At 41.6% G+C, this 18,516-nt stretch overlaps 5 protein-coding genes across 5 annotated transcripts; 2 read left to right on the top strand and 3 right to left on the bottom strand.

The window, feature by feature from the left end:
- Nucleotides 1-431: 431 nt before the first annotated feature.
- DSM5745_09319 (Zn(II)2Cys6 transcription factor domain-containing protein) lies at nucleotides 432-2,213 on the bottom strand (the record flags this gene model as incomplete). The annotated part of the gene is made up of 2 exons (XM_026751335.1): nucleotides 432-2,078; nucleotides 2,124-2,213. 2 exons carry the CDS (start codon nucleotides 2,211-2,213, stop codon nucleotides 432-434), a joined length of 1,737 nt encoding a protein of 578 aa, XP_026600421.1.
- Nucleotides 2,214-2,301: 88 nt separating this feature from the next.
- Nucleotides 2,302-2,911, bottom strand: DSM5745_09318 (uncharacterized protein; the record flags this gene model as incomplete). The annotated part of the gene is made up of 3 exons (XM_026751334.1): nucleotides 2,302-2,343; nucleotides 2,401-2,475; nucleotides 2,552-2,911. The coding sequence occupies 3 exons, from the start codon at nucleotides 2,909-2,911 to the stop codon at nucleotides 2,302-2,304; spliced, it is 477 nt and encodes a 158-aa protein (XP_026600420.1).
- Nucleotides 2,912-4,337: 1,426 nt separating this feature from the next.
- Nucleotides 4,338-5,317, top strand: DSM5745_09317 (uncharacterized protein; the record flags this gene model as incomplete). Its single annotated transcript, XM_026751333.1, has 2 exons — nucleotides 4,338-4,550; nucleotides 4,619-5,317. The coding sequence occupies 2 exons, from the start codon at nucleotides 4,338-4,340 to the stop codon at nucleotides 5,315-5,317; spliced, it is 912 nt and encodes a 303-aa protein (XP_026600419.1).
- Nucleotides 5,318-9,596: 4,279 nt separating this feature from the next.
- Nucleotides 9,597-10,982, bottom strand: DSM5745_09316 (uncharacterized protein; the record flags this gene model as incomplete). Its single annotated transcript, XM_026751332.1, has 1 exon — nucleotides 9,597-10,982. One exon carries the CDS (start codon nucleotides 10,980-10,982, stop codon nucleotides 9,597-9,599), a length of 1,386 nt encoding a protein of 461 aa, XP_026600418.1.
- A 492-nt stretch (nucleotides 10,983-11,474) lies between these two features.
- Nucleotides 11,475-12,889, top strand: DSM5745_09315 (uncharacterized protein; the record flags this gene model as incomplete). The annotated part of the gene is made up of 4 exons (XM_026751331.1): nucleotides 11,475-11,678; nucleotides 11,735-11,771; nucleotides 11,814-12,315; nucleotides 12,388-12,889. 4 exons carry the CDS (start codon nucleotides 11,475-11,477, stop codon nucleotides 12,887-12,889), a joined length of 1,245 nt encoding a protein of 414 aa, XP_026600417.1.
- Between the last annotated feature and the right edge of the window lie 5,627 nt (nucleotides 12,890-18,516).

The following is an 18,516-nucleotide window of genomic DNA, read 5'->3' as shown; positions in this document are numbered from 1 at the left end:
ATAGTACTTCCAGTTTTTACATCATGGGTGGGCCGAAGATGGAAGCTGTTGTGGATTTGACTGGCAATGTCGGTCTGTGCGAGCTCTTAGAGCCGTACACCAATAACACCGCAGAGGCCGTGTGTATGTTTGCGTTTACCCCGGATCAAGATGAGAGGCAATGCTCTTTGGGAAGGCCTTTCGGATGCATCGTTTTGGACAACAATATCCCTGAGCATTTGGGAAAAAGAAGGGGGGAACTCCTGTCCCAACTCGAACGCATACTACGGATAATCCCGGCAAAAAGCATTCGTCTTTCGGTGCAGTATAGCTTCCGTCAGCGAGGGCAGTCATCGTCGGCTTATAGTAAAGGTTAAAGAGTGCAGGCACTTGATTCAGATACAGTTCCGCCATATTACAGCCTTATATACCAACAACAACTGAGGTGATGGTCAAATGTCGAGACAAACACACTCCGCAAACGGAACTCCGGTTCGTCGAGATCTACCATGAAGAACTAGCCGGTCGATGGGCTGGCTATTAAAGGCCGTAACCTTGGGTGTCCCTCCGCCATCGTCAACAGGCTGCGTAACCCCCAGGACATCAAGCCCCGCCTGCTTCTGACGATTAATCGCCTTGATGACGCCCAGAGTCTGGTAAATCGGAAACGAACCCTCTTCTGTCGGCTGGAGATTTGCTAAATTCTGAACCCAGCTCTGTATGGCGGCGCCAAGGGCCGGACTCTGACACCGCAGAAGCGCGGCTAGTAACAAGCCCTGGAACCCGATTGTGTAGTTGTTTCTTGCGAGGGAGGTCTGTATATCCGTGCCGTTCGTTATGCGGAGGAGGAGGCGGATCCAGCTTTCCTCTTCCTCGTAGTCGTACAAACGATAAAGACTGCGATGTTGTAAACTGCGCAGCAGCCCATCGCACTGCATGACTCGAGCCAGGGCATAATACGCAAAGTTGAGTGCCGCGTCATGAGAGTGAAAGTGAACTGGTGTGGCATGGTCCTCTGGTTCCTTAGGGTCGTTGCTCAGGCAATCACCGTGGTCGGATAGGGGCCACTCTGAAGGCGGGAGGCGGGCAAGCCATTCGTCCAGTCTGCGCTTCTGTTCGTGAAGCAAGTAGAGACATTCTTCGAGCTCTCCTTTCTGTTCAAAGTGCTCGATGTCCGCCTGTGGGTCTACACCCGCGCCGCGGCCTAGACACCCTAAAACGTGACCAGAGTGCAACCGATGTGATTCACAAAGGATGCTGAGGACAAGCACCCGGCGGCTCTGGGGCGATTCGGGCCTCCCCTCGAGGAATCGGGGCAGAGGCACCGAAGGTAACCGCCGGTGGACCTCCCACGAGCTAAAATACGCGCGCGACCACCAGTTCACGAAGCGTATCTGCATCCATGCCATAACGAGCGCTGTATTCATTGGATCATTCAGCTTGTCCGCATGGCTCTGGAGCAATTGCGACATCCCGTCCACATGGCATCGGAAACCCTGGAAATTGCCAACGGACGACTCGATGTATGTGAACAGCGTCAAGACGCCGATGATGATGGTGAAGTCACGTAACACAGTCTCTGGGTCTATTCGCGTTATTTCCTTGATAGCCGACGAATAGTACAGATGGCTCCTTGTTTGGTGGCTAAGGCTGGGGCTGAAGCTCCCCATGTGCATGTGCGAAGTGCCAGCCGCCTTACGCTCCACTTGCTGGCGGCTGAAGTGGCATGAGGACAAGGCCAGGATGGAGTTGCGGAGGATTGCCTTGCCGTCCGCAACCTGAGATAAAGCAAGGAAGATTGGATGTAGGGCTGGAAGGCAGCTGTCTTCCCAGTACGTGGTATAGTAGATGTCGCGCTCTGAGTGCTGCAGGGACTTGATCAGGTCCATACACCCAATAGAGGGAATGGTGCTCGTGTGCCTTTCCTCTTCATGGTGTCCATCTGGAGGAAGCCTGGCCACGGAGGGGGAAGTCGTCGAAGACTGCGGATGCACAGGTGGAGGTATAGTTACAGTGCGGAACTCAAACGCTGGCTGAATCCTTGTGCACGGCTTTCCCAGCCTGACACATGTTCCACAGGCTGGTTTCTTCTCATCGCACTGCGGACGTCAGTCCTGCGCTCGACAGCGGTATAGGGTACTTACTTTGATCTTCCGCTCACGACAGGTCCGGCACCCGTTGCGCGAGCGCACAATGTTGGTCTTCTTGGGTCTTGGCGGAGCAGGCTTGTACATTCTGGCATCTACCTGTTGGTTTGATCTGATCCCGAAGGGATGTGGATTTGTACGTGTGAGTCATCGGACGGAGAAGGGCACGTGATAATCAAGACCCTAGACACGTCATATTGAGGTAGAACATGAAGATCTGATTCAGTAAGGAAAGTCTAATTAGCTATAATGGTAATGCTATCCTTTCACGTACGTAGGAGCCTTTTTGCGATGCAAAGAAGAAGAATTTCCTCACTGCCTCCATCAAGGGAATATACTGGATGGCCGCCTTGAGTAACAAATACATAGATCAGTCAGGGATAACCAAGCCGAGAGATTCAGCGCAATGGTAGGTAACAACATACAATCGGACCGCCTGGAACAGGCCGAATCTCGCCCCCAAGCGCCCTGCAAAAAGCCCGATGTCCCCAGCAAATCCCCAAGATCTTGGTCCAGGGATACTCGCGCACAGTATTGCGCATAAAGTCCGGAACACCCAGCACCCACGGCTCTGAGGACAAGGCGTCCACTTTGCCGCCGCTTAGGGTGATCAGGTCGTACTTAGCTGGATTAGGGAATTCCCCTTCAAAGACTGGGTCGTAGCAATGGACGTCGGCGGTTGGCACGACTGCACCAAGGGCCTTGAAATAGGAGGTCCGTATGTCGGTCCAGAATTCTTTGTTCGTGGGAGGCGTGTTGATGAGCACGGCGACCTTGAGGGTCATGATGGCAAGCCAGCTAGCGTTGAGATACAGAGGATGACAGGTTGACAGGTATTATATAGCTCTGTGTGAGAAATAACTATATCTTCAGCGGCCAATCAGCGGCCAGCGCACCCGTCGACTGCTTTGAGTAAAGCGCAGGTTTAGTGTGAGTACGGAGGCCGAAATTAACATTCACACAGAAACTCTATCTCTGGTATAATAATAAGTATTTGCTTAGACTCATGTTTCACGCCTTTAAACCCCTCTTTTCTTCATCAACTAATCCTTCTTGTACATGGCCATATTTAGGTACTAGGTAGGAACTAGTTGGACGTCGCCCCTCACAGTTATAGGGTAGCCTTACATCGTGGCATTGTGCTTTAAACTTGTGATATTTAAGGTAAATATTGACTGAGTCGGTCCTTGGATACCTTTTCTTATCTTTTTAGAGGAAACTATACTCTCGCAGAGCTTGTCTACCCATTTCTGGGTCAGCACATTTGTTGGAACTTTGAGAATTAACAACTTAGTGATTCTTGTGCAACACCATTAAACAGCCGTTGATACTTATATAATCCATGGTCTAGGACCATCTTTTTGTATGACCTCGGATGGCGTTTTTGATAAGAATTTGACAAGCCAACCAACAATATCAGATGCACCTTCGAAAATGTTGGCAAGAATAATCTGCGGCTAACGGGCCTTGCATATTGGGGGATTCAGGGAGGATGACTTCTTATTACTGCCTCCACAGCCTAGGCCTGGTCTAAGTAGAAGTTAGAACTAGAAACACATGGCGACTCATATTGCTGCTCTCTTGGTCACACAACATGCGGTAGTTAGATTAATCAAAGATATCTAAAGCAGTGAACCTCGCTGGCTAAATTGTTGCCACCCTTAGTGAGAGAGCGTTTCCTGTCCAACCCCGCAATCATAGTTTTGGTGCCAAGACCAGCTGAGTAACTTAACCAGTTCACATGCTATAAAGCAGTCGCCTGCCTGCGCAATTGCCTACTTCCTTACCTTCCCTAACTCTCGAAATTCTGCCTTGGACCCTTCTGGCTTGCTGCTTACTCCGTTTGACCTTTCCCAACATGCCCGGTAAGGCTTCAAATTGATGAAGGTCTCAACGTCCATTAACCAGTATTTAGGGAACAGTGATTCTTTCGGAGGGTACCGCTGGAATTATTTCTCTTCTCTCCAGGATGGCCATACCTTGCGCTTAAGGGCACAAAACTTCCATGACTCGGTAGACTGGAATGCGCTTCTCAGCTGTGCGGCAGCCTCGCGTTCTGGAATCAGATGCAAGCTACTCCCGGATGTCGGGCTTGGTTATAACCACATGGTACGCATTATCAAATTTGACGATTTCGTACAATGGGTGGCAAGGCTTCGAATGCCTCATCTATCGGAAGATGAAAACAATTCAGCCTCAGCGAAAATTATCATGGCGTCCGAGCATAGCACGATTCAGCTTATTCAGAAAGAAAGCAAAATTCGCACACCCAGAGTTCACATGCTGGAACTTGACGCAAATTGTCCAGTCAAGGCGCCTTTCATGCTTATGGACTGTCTTCCAGGCAATGTGGGAATGGATTTGGACATGAAGATCCCCCCGGAACGCAAATCGGCTGTGTTTGAGCAAATGGCAGAGATCCATGTAGGTTGAAATGACCGGGATGTGACCTCGAATGATGCCATTCGCTAACAGAGGCTTCATGCTTGTAGATAGAAATGTTCCACTTACGGCTCCCAAAGATCGGCATTGTCGTCGGAGTCAACAAGGATGGGTCATATCGACAAGGGCCCATACCAGGCCTAGGCGGCCCCTTCGATACAGCTGCCGACTATTTCAGGGCATGGGCAAAGAAAACTAAATTCGGGCTGTCAAAGAATCAACTCCAGGAGGCCGCCGGCTCACACGCTGATGAGATCTTGGAATCCACATCCTCTTTCTTAACGTTGATTCACAAGGCAGCTGACAGGCTTTCGCTGAACAATAATGGCCCATTTCCGCTTTGCCACGGGGACTTTGGTCATAATAACATGGTCTTTGATGACAGCTACCGCTCCCTTGGTGTGATTGACTGGGAAGCCGCTTTTGCAGCACCGTATGAGATATCCGGAGAGTTTCCGTTAAGTCTTTCGGTAGTTCCTCCTGCTATCGATGTACCGTGGGACTACGATGAAGGAGGCCGACCAAAACGCCCCGAAGACATTGAGAGATTTGCGGACAGAGATACCTACATTGCTATTGTGAAGCAAAAGGAAGAAGAGCTTGGACTGTCTGGGGAGTGTTTGCTGTCAAAGATTTTGGAGGACTCTGACAGGCAGTATCTGGCCTCGGCGTTGAGATTGTACAAGAGGGGAAAGCCCGCGTGGTACTCAAGGTTGATGGAGGGCTTTCTCAAGCACGAATATGCTTAGAGCATCCCAGCATCTCCAATATGGCCCAGTCCGACATGAATCCCGTGTCTGTGTAGTTAGTAACATCGCTGAGCGGCAACTTCAGAGGGATGCGCTTTCTGGGATGCTACCATTAGCCAACTCAAACAGCGCGACTTCCGCAGTCGCTACCCTGTATGCCCGAGATTATGAAGTGGATTAGGAAGACCGGCTGGAGGAATCAAGGCCTCTTAAGGCTGACGATGGAGCCTGCCGAGAAGGGCAGCCATGAGTGAATAGCTGGACCTTTTATCTACAACAACATGTGCTCAATCTGACAAAAGGCGGCGCACTGTGTTAATGTCCTATTTGCCATACATGCCTCAACAGATAACCCCAAATGGAGCTCACAACAGAACGGCGAGCAATTAATGAGGACATTCAAACAGAACAACATGATTAGCCTTCCCTGCTTTCTAGTTCTGCCAACCACATTTGCAGACCTCTCCGCGCTTCACTTTGTTCTGCAGCCCAATCTGCCACACTCGGTATAAAGGCTCGACGAGTCTGAGAGAGCTTGCCCCGTTAAGACAGCCATTCCAAAGGAAGCTTAGCCCTGCGAAAGGTTCAGAAGGCGGCTTATTACATCCACTGGGAAACTCACAGGCCAAAGGTAACATTGAAACACAGAAGTTGAGGGATGCGAGCCGGCTTTCGTGTAGTTGGGTTTGTGATATTTAGTGTGAGAGTATTTGCAATTTTGAGAGTTGGGTATGGGAGGATGCTGAAAACTGGCTAGTAATATATACCCGGGTATAAAGGACGCCTTGCTGGAATAGACTTTTAGGACAAAATCAAAGGGAAACCCTTGGACCCAATCAAGTACCTGGTTTCATTGACCTCTTCTTCCGCCAGATCCCAACGCTGAAGCGCCTATCATTTAGCTAAATACAGTGACTACAGACCAGGGCGGAAGACAGTCTTTTGAGATCAAGGTTGCTGATGCCTTGGTCGGATTGTCAAAGTGGTTTGGAGAGCTTCAAGACGCCTATGATAGTAAGCTTGCTCCCACTTGCTCTGGTCATTATCCAACGACGTCAGAGGATATTCCTTCAATGCACCTTAATGAGGATAGTTCTTCGCCTCACAACCGCGCGCACCGGGATCATATTGACAGGAGATTTCCGAAATCTCCTAAGCCAACACCATTTCCTTTGACAAATGCCCTCAGGCAGCCGGCAATACGAAGGCGTCTCCGCAGAAAGGTTGGAGGAACTAAGCTCGCTGGAAATCAATCAGAAAGCTAGACAGAATGGCGAAACGACCGACAGCAAGCTAGCACACATCAAGACCGAGGCTCGCTTCCCATTGGCTGGACTAAGGACCAATATTGGGCGGCATTTCAGACTAGCGTTTTGGGTCTTTGACCACTTCATGTGCTGCGATGAGAGGATGCTCTGTATGGAATACCTAAACAACACCGCTGCTAGAATCGAATTCAATCACGCCACTACACGACCCGCACAACAACACATTTAATTACCTAGTAGGATAAAGTGTAACAAATCAAAGGTGGAAGTCAGAGCAAACGAGGCTACAAGAACCTGGGGAGTAACTTTCAAGAAGAAAGCGTAGAAATATAGTCAAGCCGCATCATGCACATCCATGGGAGAATAGGAATAACAGCTTGTGAGCCTTGCCATTAACAAACCTCGGCTCTTACTGTACTGTGCATATCACGGTGACTCTAGGTATGCACAAGAAAGGATTTATGTACAGTGTCTGTCAGGTATAGATCCGATATTGTTGTCTACTCCACACGAGAGCCATTTGGTACTGTCGTTCTTCGGGTCTCCCGTTCCGGAGTTGCAAGCTTCAATCTAGAATGCATCTCACTATAGGCTACCAGCGAGATGAAGCAGGATAAAGGCCCGGTTTCAGTTCGGCATTCCGTAAGATACTTTCTTCAACAATCGTGAAATCTCCTTTAAGCTAAATAGTCTCCACCTAGTCTAGCCCCCCGCAAAGCCAAGATCTGGCAAGTCCTCCGCTGTCGTGCTTGACCGCATCGCAACACTCACGCTGCTAGCCCCGGTTCTCACAGCGTGCCTTCCGTAGGTGGCCCTTGTCACATCACCTAGGTCTGTTGGCCACAAGTCCAAGAATAAATGTTTCTGGATTGTCTCTCCCGTTTTTGTAAGCCCCTCCTGCCCAGCCTGCCAGACGGAGACCAGCCCGGCGTTGTTCTCGCGGATTCCGTTGGCTCGAATAAATATCAAATCCGCATGCGAGGTGACCGCGTATCCAAGCGGGACTGTGATGCCCCATGTAGCGAGCGGGGCGCCGTTCATGCCCCCGGGCAAGGCGCAACCATCCCGTCGGATATTCTGAAAATCACAAACTAGTGTGGTACATGCATGTTGATATAAGTGTAGACAGCTCTCTTGATAATGCTTCTTCAACTGACCAACTCCTCTTCTAGTATCTCTGCCATAGTATTATTCACATAGAGTAACCACAAAGTTGGCCGTACATTCGCCTCTAGATAGAAACGTATGGCAAGTTTTCGTACGATTGTTAGATGCCTCATGCATCCAGCGTTGAGGCACTACACCACCTACCGGTGTGATTCAGAGGTCAAGCTTAGAATAATAGTGAAAGACCACAGGAGTTGGCCATGGTCAAGTCTTTCATCCGTAACGGAAAGCCGTGACAGCACTGTGGTGAATTCCTGAAAATCGACAGTGTAGAGACCAATCCCGTCCATGGCACCTCAGGGCACATAGAGATTTCTACATCCCCATCGGTTGGCAGTGCAATGGCTTCGCGAGTAGGTAGATGTTGACTTGTATGGCCTCGTCGTGACCAGATATATCCCGGCAAGCCATGGTCCACATATTACGCAGGCAGGCAGCAGCACACTACCGCTTGTTATTCACTATATCTGATCTCTTGATGCGTCTGGATATTATTGAATGTCTGGCAATGACCACCCGAAGCCCTTGGACTGAGCGTCAAACGACTCGCAGGGCAAGGCCGTTTATCTGTATAGCTGGAAGCTTTCCGAGCCATTTCCACCAGTGATATACATCTTCCTCCAGTTCCACCGCATCCCCCCCTGGATGCTAAGCATCACTTAAGAACCGTCCGCTTATATCTACACAAGCTGTGCGGAGATACATTGCCCAAACGGACGATGATACGGTAGCTTCTTGTTTGTGCAGTTGCATGTGTGCTTGTTGATATGCCAGGTCGTCCCTTGCTTTTGATCCGGCCTCCGACACCAGGTCATTCCGCTGCTTTGCCTCTCACATGAAAAATCGCTGTCTATTCGTTCCGCTGCTGGAGGACTCCGCGCCTGAAGCATGTGGTGCGCAAACGCCAGGTGGCGGGGGTCTCTGTCAATGGTATCTGGTGAAGACGTGGGCCGCCGGTTCGAACTCCTCGTACCCAGCATATGCCGGGCGCTGGTGTTGCCCGAGGCCAACCCCTTATGAAGCATTGCATGTTCTGGGATGATTTGTTAGATTTCTGGGCAATGGGCAGGTGTACATAGTGGATGCAGGCAACAAGGTCAGTAATGTAGACCGATATCATGCCTCAGGTTATATAATATTTGTCTGTTTACACTGCAGTGATGGGGTATCCACCTCGCACGTCGTCAGGTCGGGTATCTGTAAGTACGTCACTTTGCCAGCGGATATAATAACCCTATATGGGAAACACGACGATGGCACTTCATAGTCCCTCGTTTTTATTGGTTTCGTCGGGATTGTCGATGGGCAGTTGGTTGGTTGGCCTTTGTTGAGCAGCTCGTGTGGTGGAGGACGTACCGCGCCAATATATATATATCTGCTAGGGCTTCTCGCGGTGGCATCCATAATAAGGAATATGACAATTACTGCACCAAGTATCATAATTGCTACATGCTTGATGACACATTTTGATTAAGAGCATCTTTAGGTAGGGCTGGGCTCCCATAAGCATCTGCGTGTTGGATTGAGGTAGAATTGTTCGTTAATCGATGACCTGAGCTGTGTGCACTTTGTGGATATATACTGCAAGTAAGGTGCTCTTCCTCAACGAAGTCTCCGTGGCGCAACTGGTTAGCGCGTCTGACTGTTATTCCATAATAGTCATCAGGAGGTTGACAGTTCGAGCCTGTCCGGGGACGTTCCCTTTTTGCTTTTTATTTTTCCCCACTGTTCTTCCGGGCGGACTTCATCATCGCATCCCAGGTTTGGCATTTCTGCTTGTCTTGGTAATCTTGTCGTGTTCATTCTCAAATCATCAGACGGCTAAATATGACATTACAACCTCACTACCTCGAGACCCCGAACCGCGTCAGCAAGGGGTCCCTCAGCAGCGTCTGCAAGCAAGTGCCCTCGACGCCCATGACGACCTCCATCCCCCCGTCCGGCAGCACCGGCAGCACAACCTGAGTCCCATTCAGCACTCCCACATGCGGCGATCGAACTGCCTCAATGCCTTTCCCCAGCAAACTGCCCCAGTCCAGTCCATACATCTCAAAGCCAATCCACGAGGTCTGGATGCAATTAAAGCCCGGCACGTCCAAAAACGCGGTCGGAACCAGCCGATCGACGTCTTCAAGCTTGTCCACCAGAGCAACAACATCGTCTGTGAAGCTTTCGTCTGCCCGGATGATGGCCTTGCGGATCTGGATCGCCAGATCGGCGATGTTCAGCTCGCCCAGGATCTTGCGGATCGGCAGCTTGATCGCGACGTACTCGAGGAAGCAGCCCAGTGTGTCTGGGTGGACTTTAGGGCTTGTTCGTGCCCGCCCGTCGATGGCGATGTTGAATGTCGATACGGGATCGCCCTCTAGGGTTTCCAGTGGTGACTGCACTGCCATGACGGTGCGCCAGAGGAGCGCAGACAGAGCGTCGTTGGTCGACACCCAGGACTGATCGGTCGGCTGAGTCGCATTAGCAGGCGACGCCTCTGCTTTCAACGCCGCCAGCGACTCCTTCGAGAAGTAAAACACCTGGCCCCGGTGACTCTGGGAGAGCATCTTCGGCGGCGCCCCCTGCGGCGTGAACGGGAGGAGCGTATACTCGGGATGGTCCTCGATCTTGCCTGCATTGTTCCCGGACGGCTTCATGACCTGCTTGCGATCCTTCCACACAGCCCCAGGGAACTGAACCGGCTCTGCGATCTCGATCCCCTGCGCCCGCCGACACTCCTCAGCCCACACCTTCGTCCAGAGGTAAAACGACCTGCCGTCGCCGGCCATATGGAAGATACACCATGTGAGCAGCAAGCCACCACGGATGAAATTGGCCTGCACAAGCGACACAGGCAGTCGTTCCCCAGCCCGCGGCCACACCGACCGGCGACAGAGCGTCTCAGCGTCAAACGCAGCGACCGGGAAATTCCTCGCCTTTAACTCGGCGTACGTGGACGGATATGAACTGCGGAGGTCCTTGACAACCAGCCGCGCACCCTCTTTATCCCCCGTCCCTTGCAATTTCATCACCCCCGCCTGGTGCCAGGTTTGATCAGGGACGGCCTCGGATCCGACGACGGGAATCCGGCGCGTGAGGGCTTCGTACCCGGATTGGATTACGCGCGCCACCTGCTCCAAATCGTAGTTGTCTGCGAGCTGGAAGGGGAATACATAGCGGAGGTAGCCCTTTGGCCCGATACGCTCGAGAGCCGTGAGTTTGGGAATGCCTTGATTATCCATTTTCTCTGCTTGCAGTGGACGGTTGGAGACGGGATAGAGCACCTGGGCAGAGGGGAACCGACACCTTTTGACCACGACGCACCACCACTCTATCTCCAACCGCATGGCCTCTACCTCAAACCGTTACCCAAGTCGGAAGGTCAACCTGTTACCGAGTCAAAGCCGACCCGTGCCTTGTCAACGTGCAGGGCCGGTCCGCCAGGCCCCTGTCTGGGCCCCCGCTAACGGCGCATTCCCCACAGCTCATCTATCTCCAACCAACAAGATTAACCGCAATCCCGGCCAATATCTTCCATGGCGCGTTTCCTGAGGAAACACGGCTCGGCCCCATGTAACATGCCACTTCTTGTTGTTGTCGATGAGGTCAGGACTGACCAGGTGTTCATTTAACCGCGACCCATTGCTCAACCATCCCCCTGGGTTTTGAAGATCGACATAACATCGACTCGATGTGAGCCTTCCCACAGTTACGGTTCTTCTGTGACTCTTCTCATGGCCGTGGATCCAGCCATCGAAGCCCTCTTCGGGCCTGCCCCGGACAATGTCGACCTTACCGAGGGGAGCTGGGAAGAAAATAACGGCGCCGTGATTGCGATGCTGTGTCTGGCGGTAGTGGCGATTATTCTGCGGTTCATAGCTCGCTGTATTCTGCGGAATCCGTTTCTTGCGGATGACTGGGCGATTCTGTCGGCTTTGGTGGGTTGAGGTTATCGGTCGGTTCAAGTGTACACCCTGCTAATTGATGTCTTCAGGTTGGTATAGCTGCGACGACTGGAATCAGCGTTGCGGGTAAGTGGTCACCATCTCACCATGTGGAATCCCACTGACAAGCAAGGCGGCACCGTGGGCGCTGGCAAGCATGTGTGGGCAGTCTCCCTGAACGACCTAATGTCCCTGTACAGAGTGAGTCCACCACCCCTGCTACCTACACTCGTCTAACCCCCCAGCTCCTCTTCTCCTACACCTTCATCTACGCCCTCTCGTGCACCGGCACGCGCGTCTCAATCCTCTTCTTCTACAAGCGCGTCTTCTCGCCCCTCGAGCAATCCCTCAAAATCGCCATGGCCATCTCCGGCATCATCACAGCCTCCTACCCGATCATCGTCTGGGTCACAATGAGCACCTCCTGCCGCCCCGTCAGCCACTTCTGGACGCAGTTCAGCGGCACCGCAGGCACATGCATCGACATCAACCAGTTCTTCCTCGCGGCGGGGATAATCAACATGCTAAACGACTTCATCATCCTGGCCATTCCGTTCCCCCGCATCGCGAAGCTGCAGATGACGCTGAAGAAGAAGGCCGCCGTGTGCGGGATCATGGCGGTGGGGATCTTGTAAGTGACATACCTACCCGACTTCAGTCTGAATTGCCCCGGAACGCTGGGCTCAGCTAAATGGCACTGCAGCGTCTGCGTCGCAAGCATCGTCCGAATCCACTACCTCAGCGTCTTCATGTCCGCCACCGACCTCACCTGGCTCATGGGCCCCGTCTTCATCTGGAGCACCATCGAGCCCTCCGTCGCCATCGTCTGCGCGTGCCTGCCCCATTTCGCGCCCCTCGCGCGCGTCGCGCACCGCTCCATATCAAACTCCTACAGCAAGAGCAAAAGCTACGGCAACTCGAACTCGCGGGCGGGATTGTCGAGTACGAAATCGCGCGGTCGCGGGGGCCATGGCTCGGGCGTGCAGAGTCTCAGTGCGCGCGGCGGGAGTATGAGTATGCTGGGTCGAGGCGCGGGGAATAAGGGGGTGGATGTGGATGAGGATGAGATCGGCTTGACGAACTATGTTACCAGTATGCCGCGCGGAGGGGGCTCGGATGCGGAGCTGGAGTACGGCCACGGGTCTGTGTCGCAGATCAGGGTTGAGTCAACGTTTGTGACGGCTTCGGTTAAGGGGGATTCATGAGGCACTTAGGTATTGTTATGGCGTTTTAGGATTTGGTTAGATTTGGGTTATGAGTATTTACTATGTACATATTTATTGTCGAGCACACTGCAGTTGCTTGATTCCGGTATGCATAGGACGCGTTGCCCTGCTGTACCTAGAGTGGGCGACATGGCAAGCACTGAATATGATGGTACTGTAGACTACCCATCGCACTTCTGGCCTGCATATAAGACAAATGTAGCATGTCCAATGGATCTTACAGCATCAGAGATCATTACACCATTAGAACCTTCATGTCAAGGGCCCATACCATCTGTCCCGACCGGAATCCCTTAGAATGTGTTGGAGCGGAGGTCTGGCAGGCCGGAGAAGCTGCTAGAAGCCTCTAGCCTAAATTAGCTTTATTCCCCGCGCTTATTTTAAAGAGGCTAGTATTATTATATATTACTTTTTTTATTAAAAAATTTATATATAAATTATTTTTTAGCTAAATTTACTTATTATTTTATAATATTATTATTTATTTTATAATATTTTTATTTTATTTTTATAAATAATTTTTTTAACTTATTTAATAGGTTATAAGCCCCTAATTTTTTTAATTTTTTATTTATAAATATTACTTGTTTTTATTTATTTTATATTTAAAAATTTATATATAATTAATTAAAATAGTAACGCTAAAAGCCCTAAAATTTTAATTAATTAATTTTAATTAATATTTATAAATATTTTTACTTTTAATATGTTAAAAGGCTTTATAATACCTAATATAATTTTTATATTTATTATAAAAATAATATTTACTTTTATTATTATAATAAATTAAGTAATAAATTTATTAAAAAAAGCCTTTATACTTAACATAGTAAATAAAAAACTAAAAAATAAAAAAGACTATAATATATAAACCTAGTTAATAAGCCTAAAATTAAACTTATATAATTTTAAAATACTTATTAAAAAAATATCCCATGCCTAATATTAATATTAATATTATATTAAAAATAGGTAACTATATTAAAAAAGGTTTAAATATAGTTTATAAAAAGTTTAATAAATAATATTATATAAATAATATAAGTAGATTTAAAACAGGTACTATATATAAATAAGTTTTATATTAAAATTAACTAGGTTTTTAATAAAAATAAATATATAATAGCTTATATAGTCTAAAAAAATTATTATTATTATTTAGGCTAATTATAATATAATTTAAAAGTTTATTAAAATGCGTTATAAAAAGTATAAATTTAATAATAAATTTAATATAATTATTACTTTATATTAATAGTTTTTTTTACTTTTAAAAAAACTATAGGCAAAAATACCTTTATATTATAAAGTAAAGTATATTTTAACACCCACAAGCACTATTAAAAAAATAATTATAGTATAATTTTAAAAGGTTTATTATAAAGTTTTAAATAGGGTAAAGGTCTAGACTTTTATTTATATAATAATATTAAAAAATAATAATAATAATAGTAATAAAAATAAAAATAAAAATAATAATAATAATTTTAAAAATAAAAAATAAAATGTATCTTGTTAAGGCGCTCTAAAAAAAGGGGTGTTTAATAAGTAATAGGTAAAAAAAGGTTAGCTTTAAAAAGAAAATTAATAAAAAATATATATAATTATTATAGTAAAGAATTTTATAATCCTTTAAAATATTATTATTTAGTATTAAAAAAGTATTTATTAAGCTAGTAGTTATTAAGCAAGATCTAGTGCTATAAGTTTATTAGGCTAATAAATTTAAATAATAATAATACTAAAAATAGTAATGCTAGCAAGCCCAGTACTACCACTATTTTTTAATAAACTTAAAATAAATATAATACGGACTTTAATATATATAATACTATATTTTTAATATATTAATAGTATTAAAATTTTATAATTAATAACTAGTAAATACTAGTTCTAAAATTTTTATATATAATAATAAAAATTTTATAAAATTTTTTTATATTATTTAACTCCTGCAGCACGCATTTACTATATTAAATAATAAAAAAGTAATTTTTTAAAAAAAAGGTAAAGTTAACCTATATATTTAGTTAAATAATAGCAAGGTATTAATATTATAATTTAATTACCTATAGTTTCCTAAATTACTATATAATATTTTATTAATAAAAAAAATTAAAATAAACCTAGGCCTTTGGTATAATAGTAAATTATTAAGAATTTAATAAATTAAGAATAACAAGGTTATTTTGAAAATTTATATTAATAAGAACATGCCTTAGTTAAGTAAACTAAATATTAATAAAAAAGCAAGCTTTAATATAGCTTTAGTTTTAATAAGAGTTTAGCATAAATAATTAAGCCATATATTAATATTATAATTTAATAAAAACCACGCGTAGTTAAATAATATTAATAAGAAAAAAATAAATATTAAAATAATAAAATAATTATAAATTGCAAAATTTGCAAGCTAGCAAAGTTAAAAAAAAGTTTTTAAAACTTTTTAATAATAAGCTATAAAGCCTTTATAAATAATACATGTTAATATTTAAATAGTAAAGCCTTAAAATATATAGGAATATAATTATGCTTTATTAATACTTAATAATTTTAGGAATTATTTTTACTAGTTTTTATGCTAAAAAAATAAAATATTAAACATGCTTATTTATATATATTTATAGTGGCTTAATATAAGCGGAGTATATATTATAAAAATAAGATATAATAATACTAGAAATTTTAATAATTATAAGGCCTGGTGTTACTGAAATTAAACTAGTATTAAATTTAAAAAAACTTTAAGTTATACACCTAAAAAAATAGTAAAATTAAATAGTTTAGTAAATATATTATATAAATTACTTATAATATAATAATAAATACAAAGCTACTAGAAAAGCTATAGCTACTAGTGGTTAAATTTATATTATATATTTAAAATTATTTTATTTAAAAAGGTAAAATAAAGCCACTAGTAAAAAAATTTATAAAAGGCCTGGGGATACTAGTGCTAAATAATACTTTACTAAAGTATTTATAAATTTTTAAATATAACGCCTATATTTATATCCCTACAGAAACAAGAATAAAAGCTTTAAAAATAATACTTAAAGCAAAAAAAAACTTATAAAATATAAAAAATCTTATATTTATAAGGTATACTTCCTGGAGTCTAAAAAGATTATTAAATTAAAAAATATTATATTTAAAAAAAATAATAGTAAAGTGCCTTTACTTACTTTACTATATTTACTAATTAATTTTAATAATAAAGGCCCTGGTGGTTTAGTTAGTTTTAATAAGTAATTTAAAATATAAAATTTTAATAATAATAATTTATAAGTGGCTAATAAAAGTAAAAAAAATATTATAATTAAAAGGGTTTAAACCTTATTTTTAAATCTAACGCTTCCTGCCCTAAAATTTATAAAATTTATACTAATAAAAAAAATTGCTAAGCTATAAGGCTTAGCTAACGTACTAGTTAAGGCCATGTGCTTAGGTGTTTAATTAATAAATATTAAAAAAAAGCGCTTTTAGCGGCTAAAGCAGTATTAAAAAATATAGTTATATAAAAAAAACTTGCATAAGTATTAAAAAAAATACTTTTAGTATAAATCCTATATAACTATTTAAAAAGCTAACAGTTAAAAAAATAGTTAAAAAAGTTAAGAAAGTAAAAAAAAATGTAAAAAAAAATAAAGAAAATATAAGTAAGTAAATCACTAAGTTTATTTATTTTTAATAATATACTAATATTCTTGCCGCGTAAAAAATAGGAAATATAAGTATAAAAAGTATTATAGTTAATTAAATAAAAAAAATAAAGTAGTTTAGAGTAAGAAGTTATAAAAAACTTACTATTTTTAAAAATTAATAAAAAAATATATATGGCCGTGGCTTAACACTTTAAAGCTAAAATATAATATTATAAAAGTAAAAAAAAAAACTCCTAATTTATAATAAAAAATTTAGGGCTAATTTTACCTAGTAAAAAAGCTAATAAAAAATAATTTAAATTAGTATACTTTATAAATAAGCAAGCAAAGTAATTAAAACAAGAATAAAAATACTAAAATACTAAAAAAAAGTTAAAATTACCTAATTTATTAGCCTTACCTACACTGCTAATTCCGGATAATATTTATCCTTTTAAAACCTATAAAATATTAATTTTAAATAATTATAAAAAGGTAATAAGATCTCCCTAGAAGAAGTACTAGATTAAAGTAATAAATAAATAAAATACTAAGCTTAAAAATATTCTTGCGTGGAGATTAATGCCTTAATTAATAATTATTTAAAAAAAATTATACTAGAAAAATAGGTTTTTAATATTAAAAAAAATAAAAAAATAATATTAAAAAGTTTCGCGCCCGCTGGGTTGCATGTAATAACTTTTAGGTTAAAAATAAAGGCCTAAATATATATATTTTAGTTATTATTAACATGCTAGTAAAAATTTATTTTATAGCTATTTATAAAAGGGGTTATTATTATATTTAATTTAATATAGTAATTACCTATCTTAACTTTATAATAAAGTAAGAAGAGGTTTTTATAAAGTAATTAATAAGTTTAAAAAAAAATTTATTTACTTACTTTTCCGTGCCTTGTATAAATTAAAAAAAGTGGTATATTTTTAAAATAAAATATTTATAAATATATTAAAAAGTATAAGCCTTATTTTTTTTATTACGCTTATAAGGGTAGTATTATAATTATTTATATAAATAATATCTTAGTAGCAGTGCCTATAAAAAAAATTTATAAAAAGTTTTTAAAAAAGTTAGCTAAATATTTTAAACTTAAAATTTTTAAAAAATTAAAGCAGTTTTTAAAATACAATATTAATTTTATAAAAAAAGGGATACTTATTTCTTAAAAAACCTATATTTAAAAGATTTTAAATTAATTAAACTTTAATAAATTACATAGGTAGAAAATTTTAATAAATTTAGGATAAAAATACCTAATAAAGGCGGCTATTACTATATTTAAACTATTATAAAAATATTTTAAAGTATTAACGCTTAATAAGCAAGCTAAATTAAATATTTAAAAAAATAAGGCTAAATATTAAGTGCGTTACTATAAAATTATTAAGGTATATTTTAAATTTTTAAAATGCTAACTTTACCGCGGTTAAGTATATATTTTAATAGCTTAAAAAGTACTAAAATCTTAGTATTTTTTAAATATAAATAATAAAATATTAATTAAATATAGAAATAGTTTACATGTTAATTATAAAAAAAAAATTAATAAAGATATATATATTTTATTTTTATAACATGCTTATTTTTTAAAAATTTATAAGGTAATTAATTATAACTAAAAGTTTAACTTTAGTAAAGTTTATTATATTTAATATAATAGTAAAAAAAGTTATTTAACTTAAAAAGCTATATATAATATTAAGGTTGAATATAAAAAAATTTATAATAATTTATATAAATTTAGTAAATATAATTATTAAGTTAGGGAAACCAGGGTATACTTTAAAAGTTAAATAAATAAATATTTATTACTTTTTAATAAAAAATCTTGTTACTAAAAACCTTATAAAGTTTAAAAAAATTAATAAAATTAAAAACCTAGTAAATAGCCTAATAAAAATATTAAATAAAATAAAGTTTTAAAGCTTTATTAAAATATTA

The sequence above is a fragment of the Aspergillus mulundensis genome (genome assembly GCF_003369625.1).
Source record: "Aspergillus mulundensis strain DSM 5745 chromosome Unknown scaffold_11, whole genome shotgun sequence".
NCBI classification, from domain to species: domain Eukaryota; kingdom Fungi; phylum Ascomycota; class Eurotiomycetes; order Eurotiales; family Aspergillaceae; genus Aspergillus; species Aspergillus mulundensis.
This window is presented reverse-complemented; position numbering and strand designations above follow the sequence as displayed.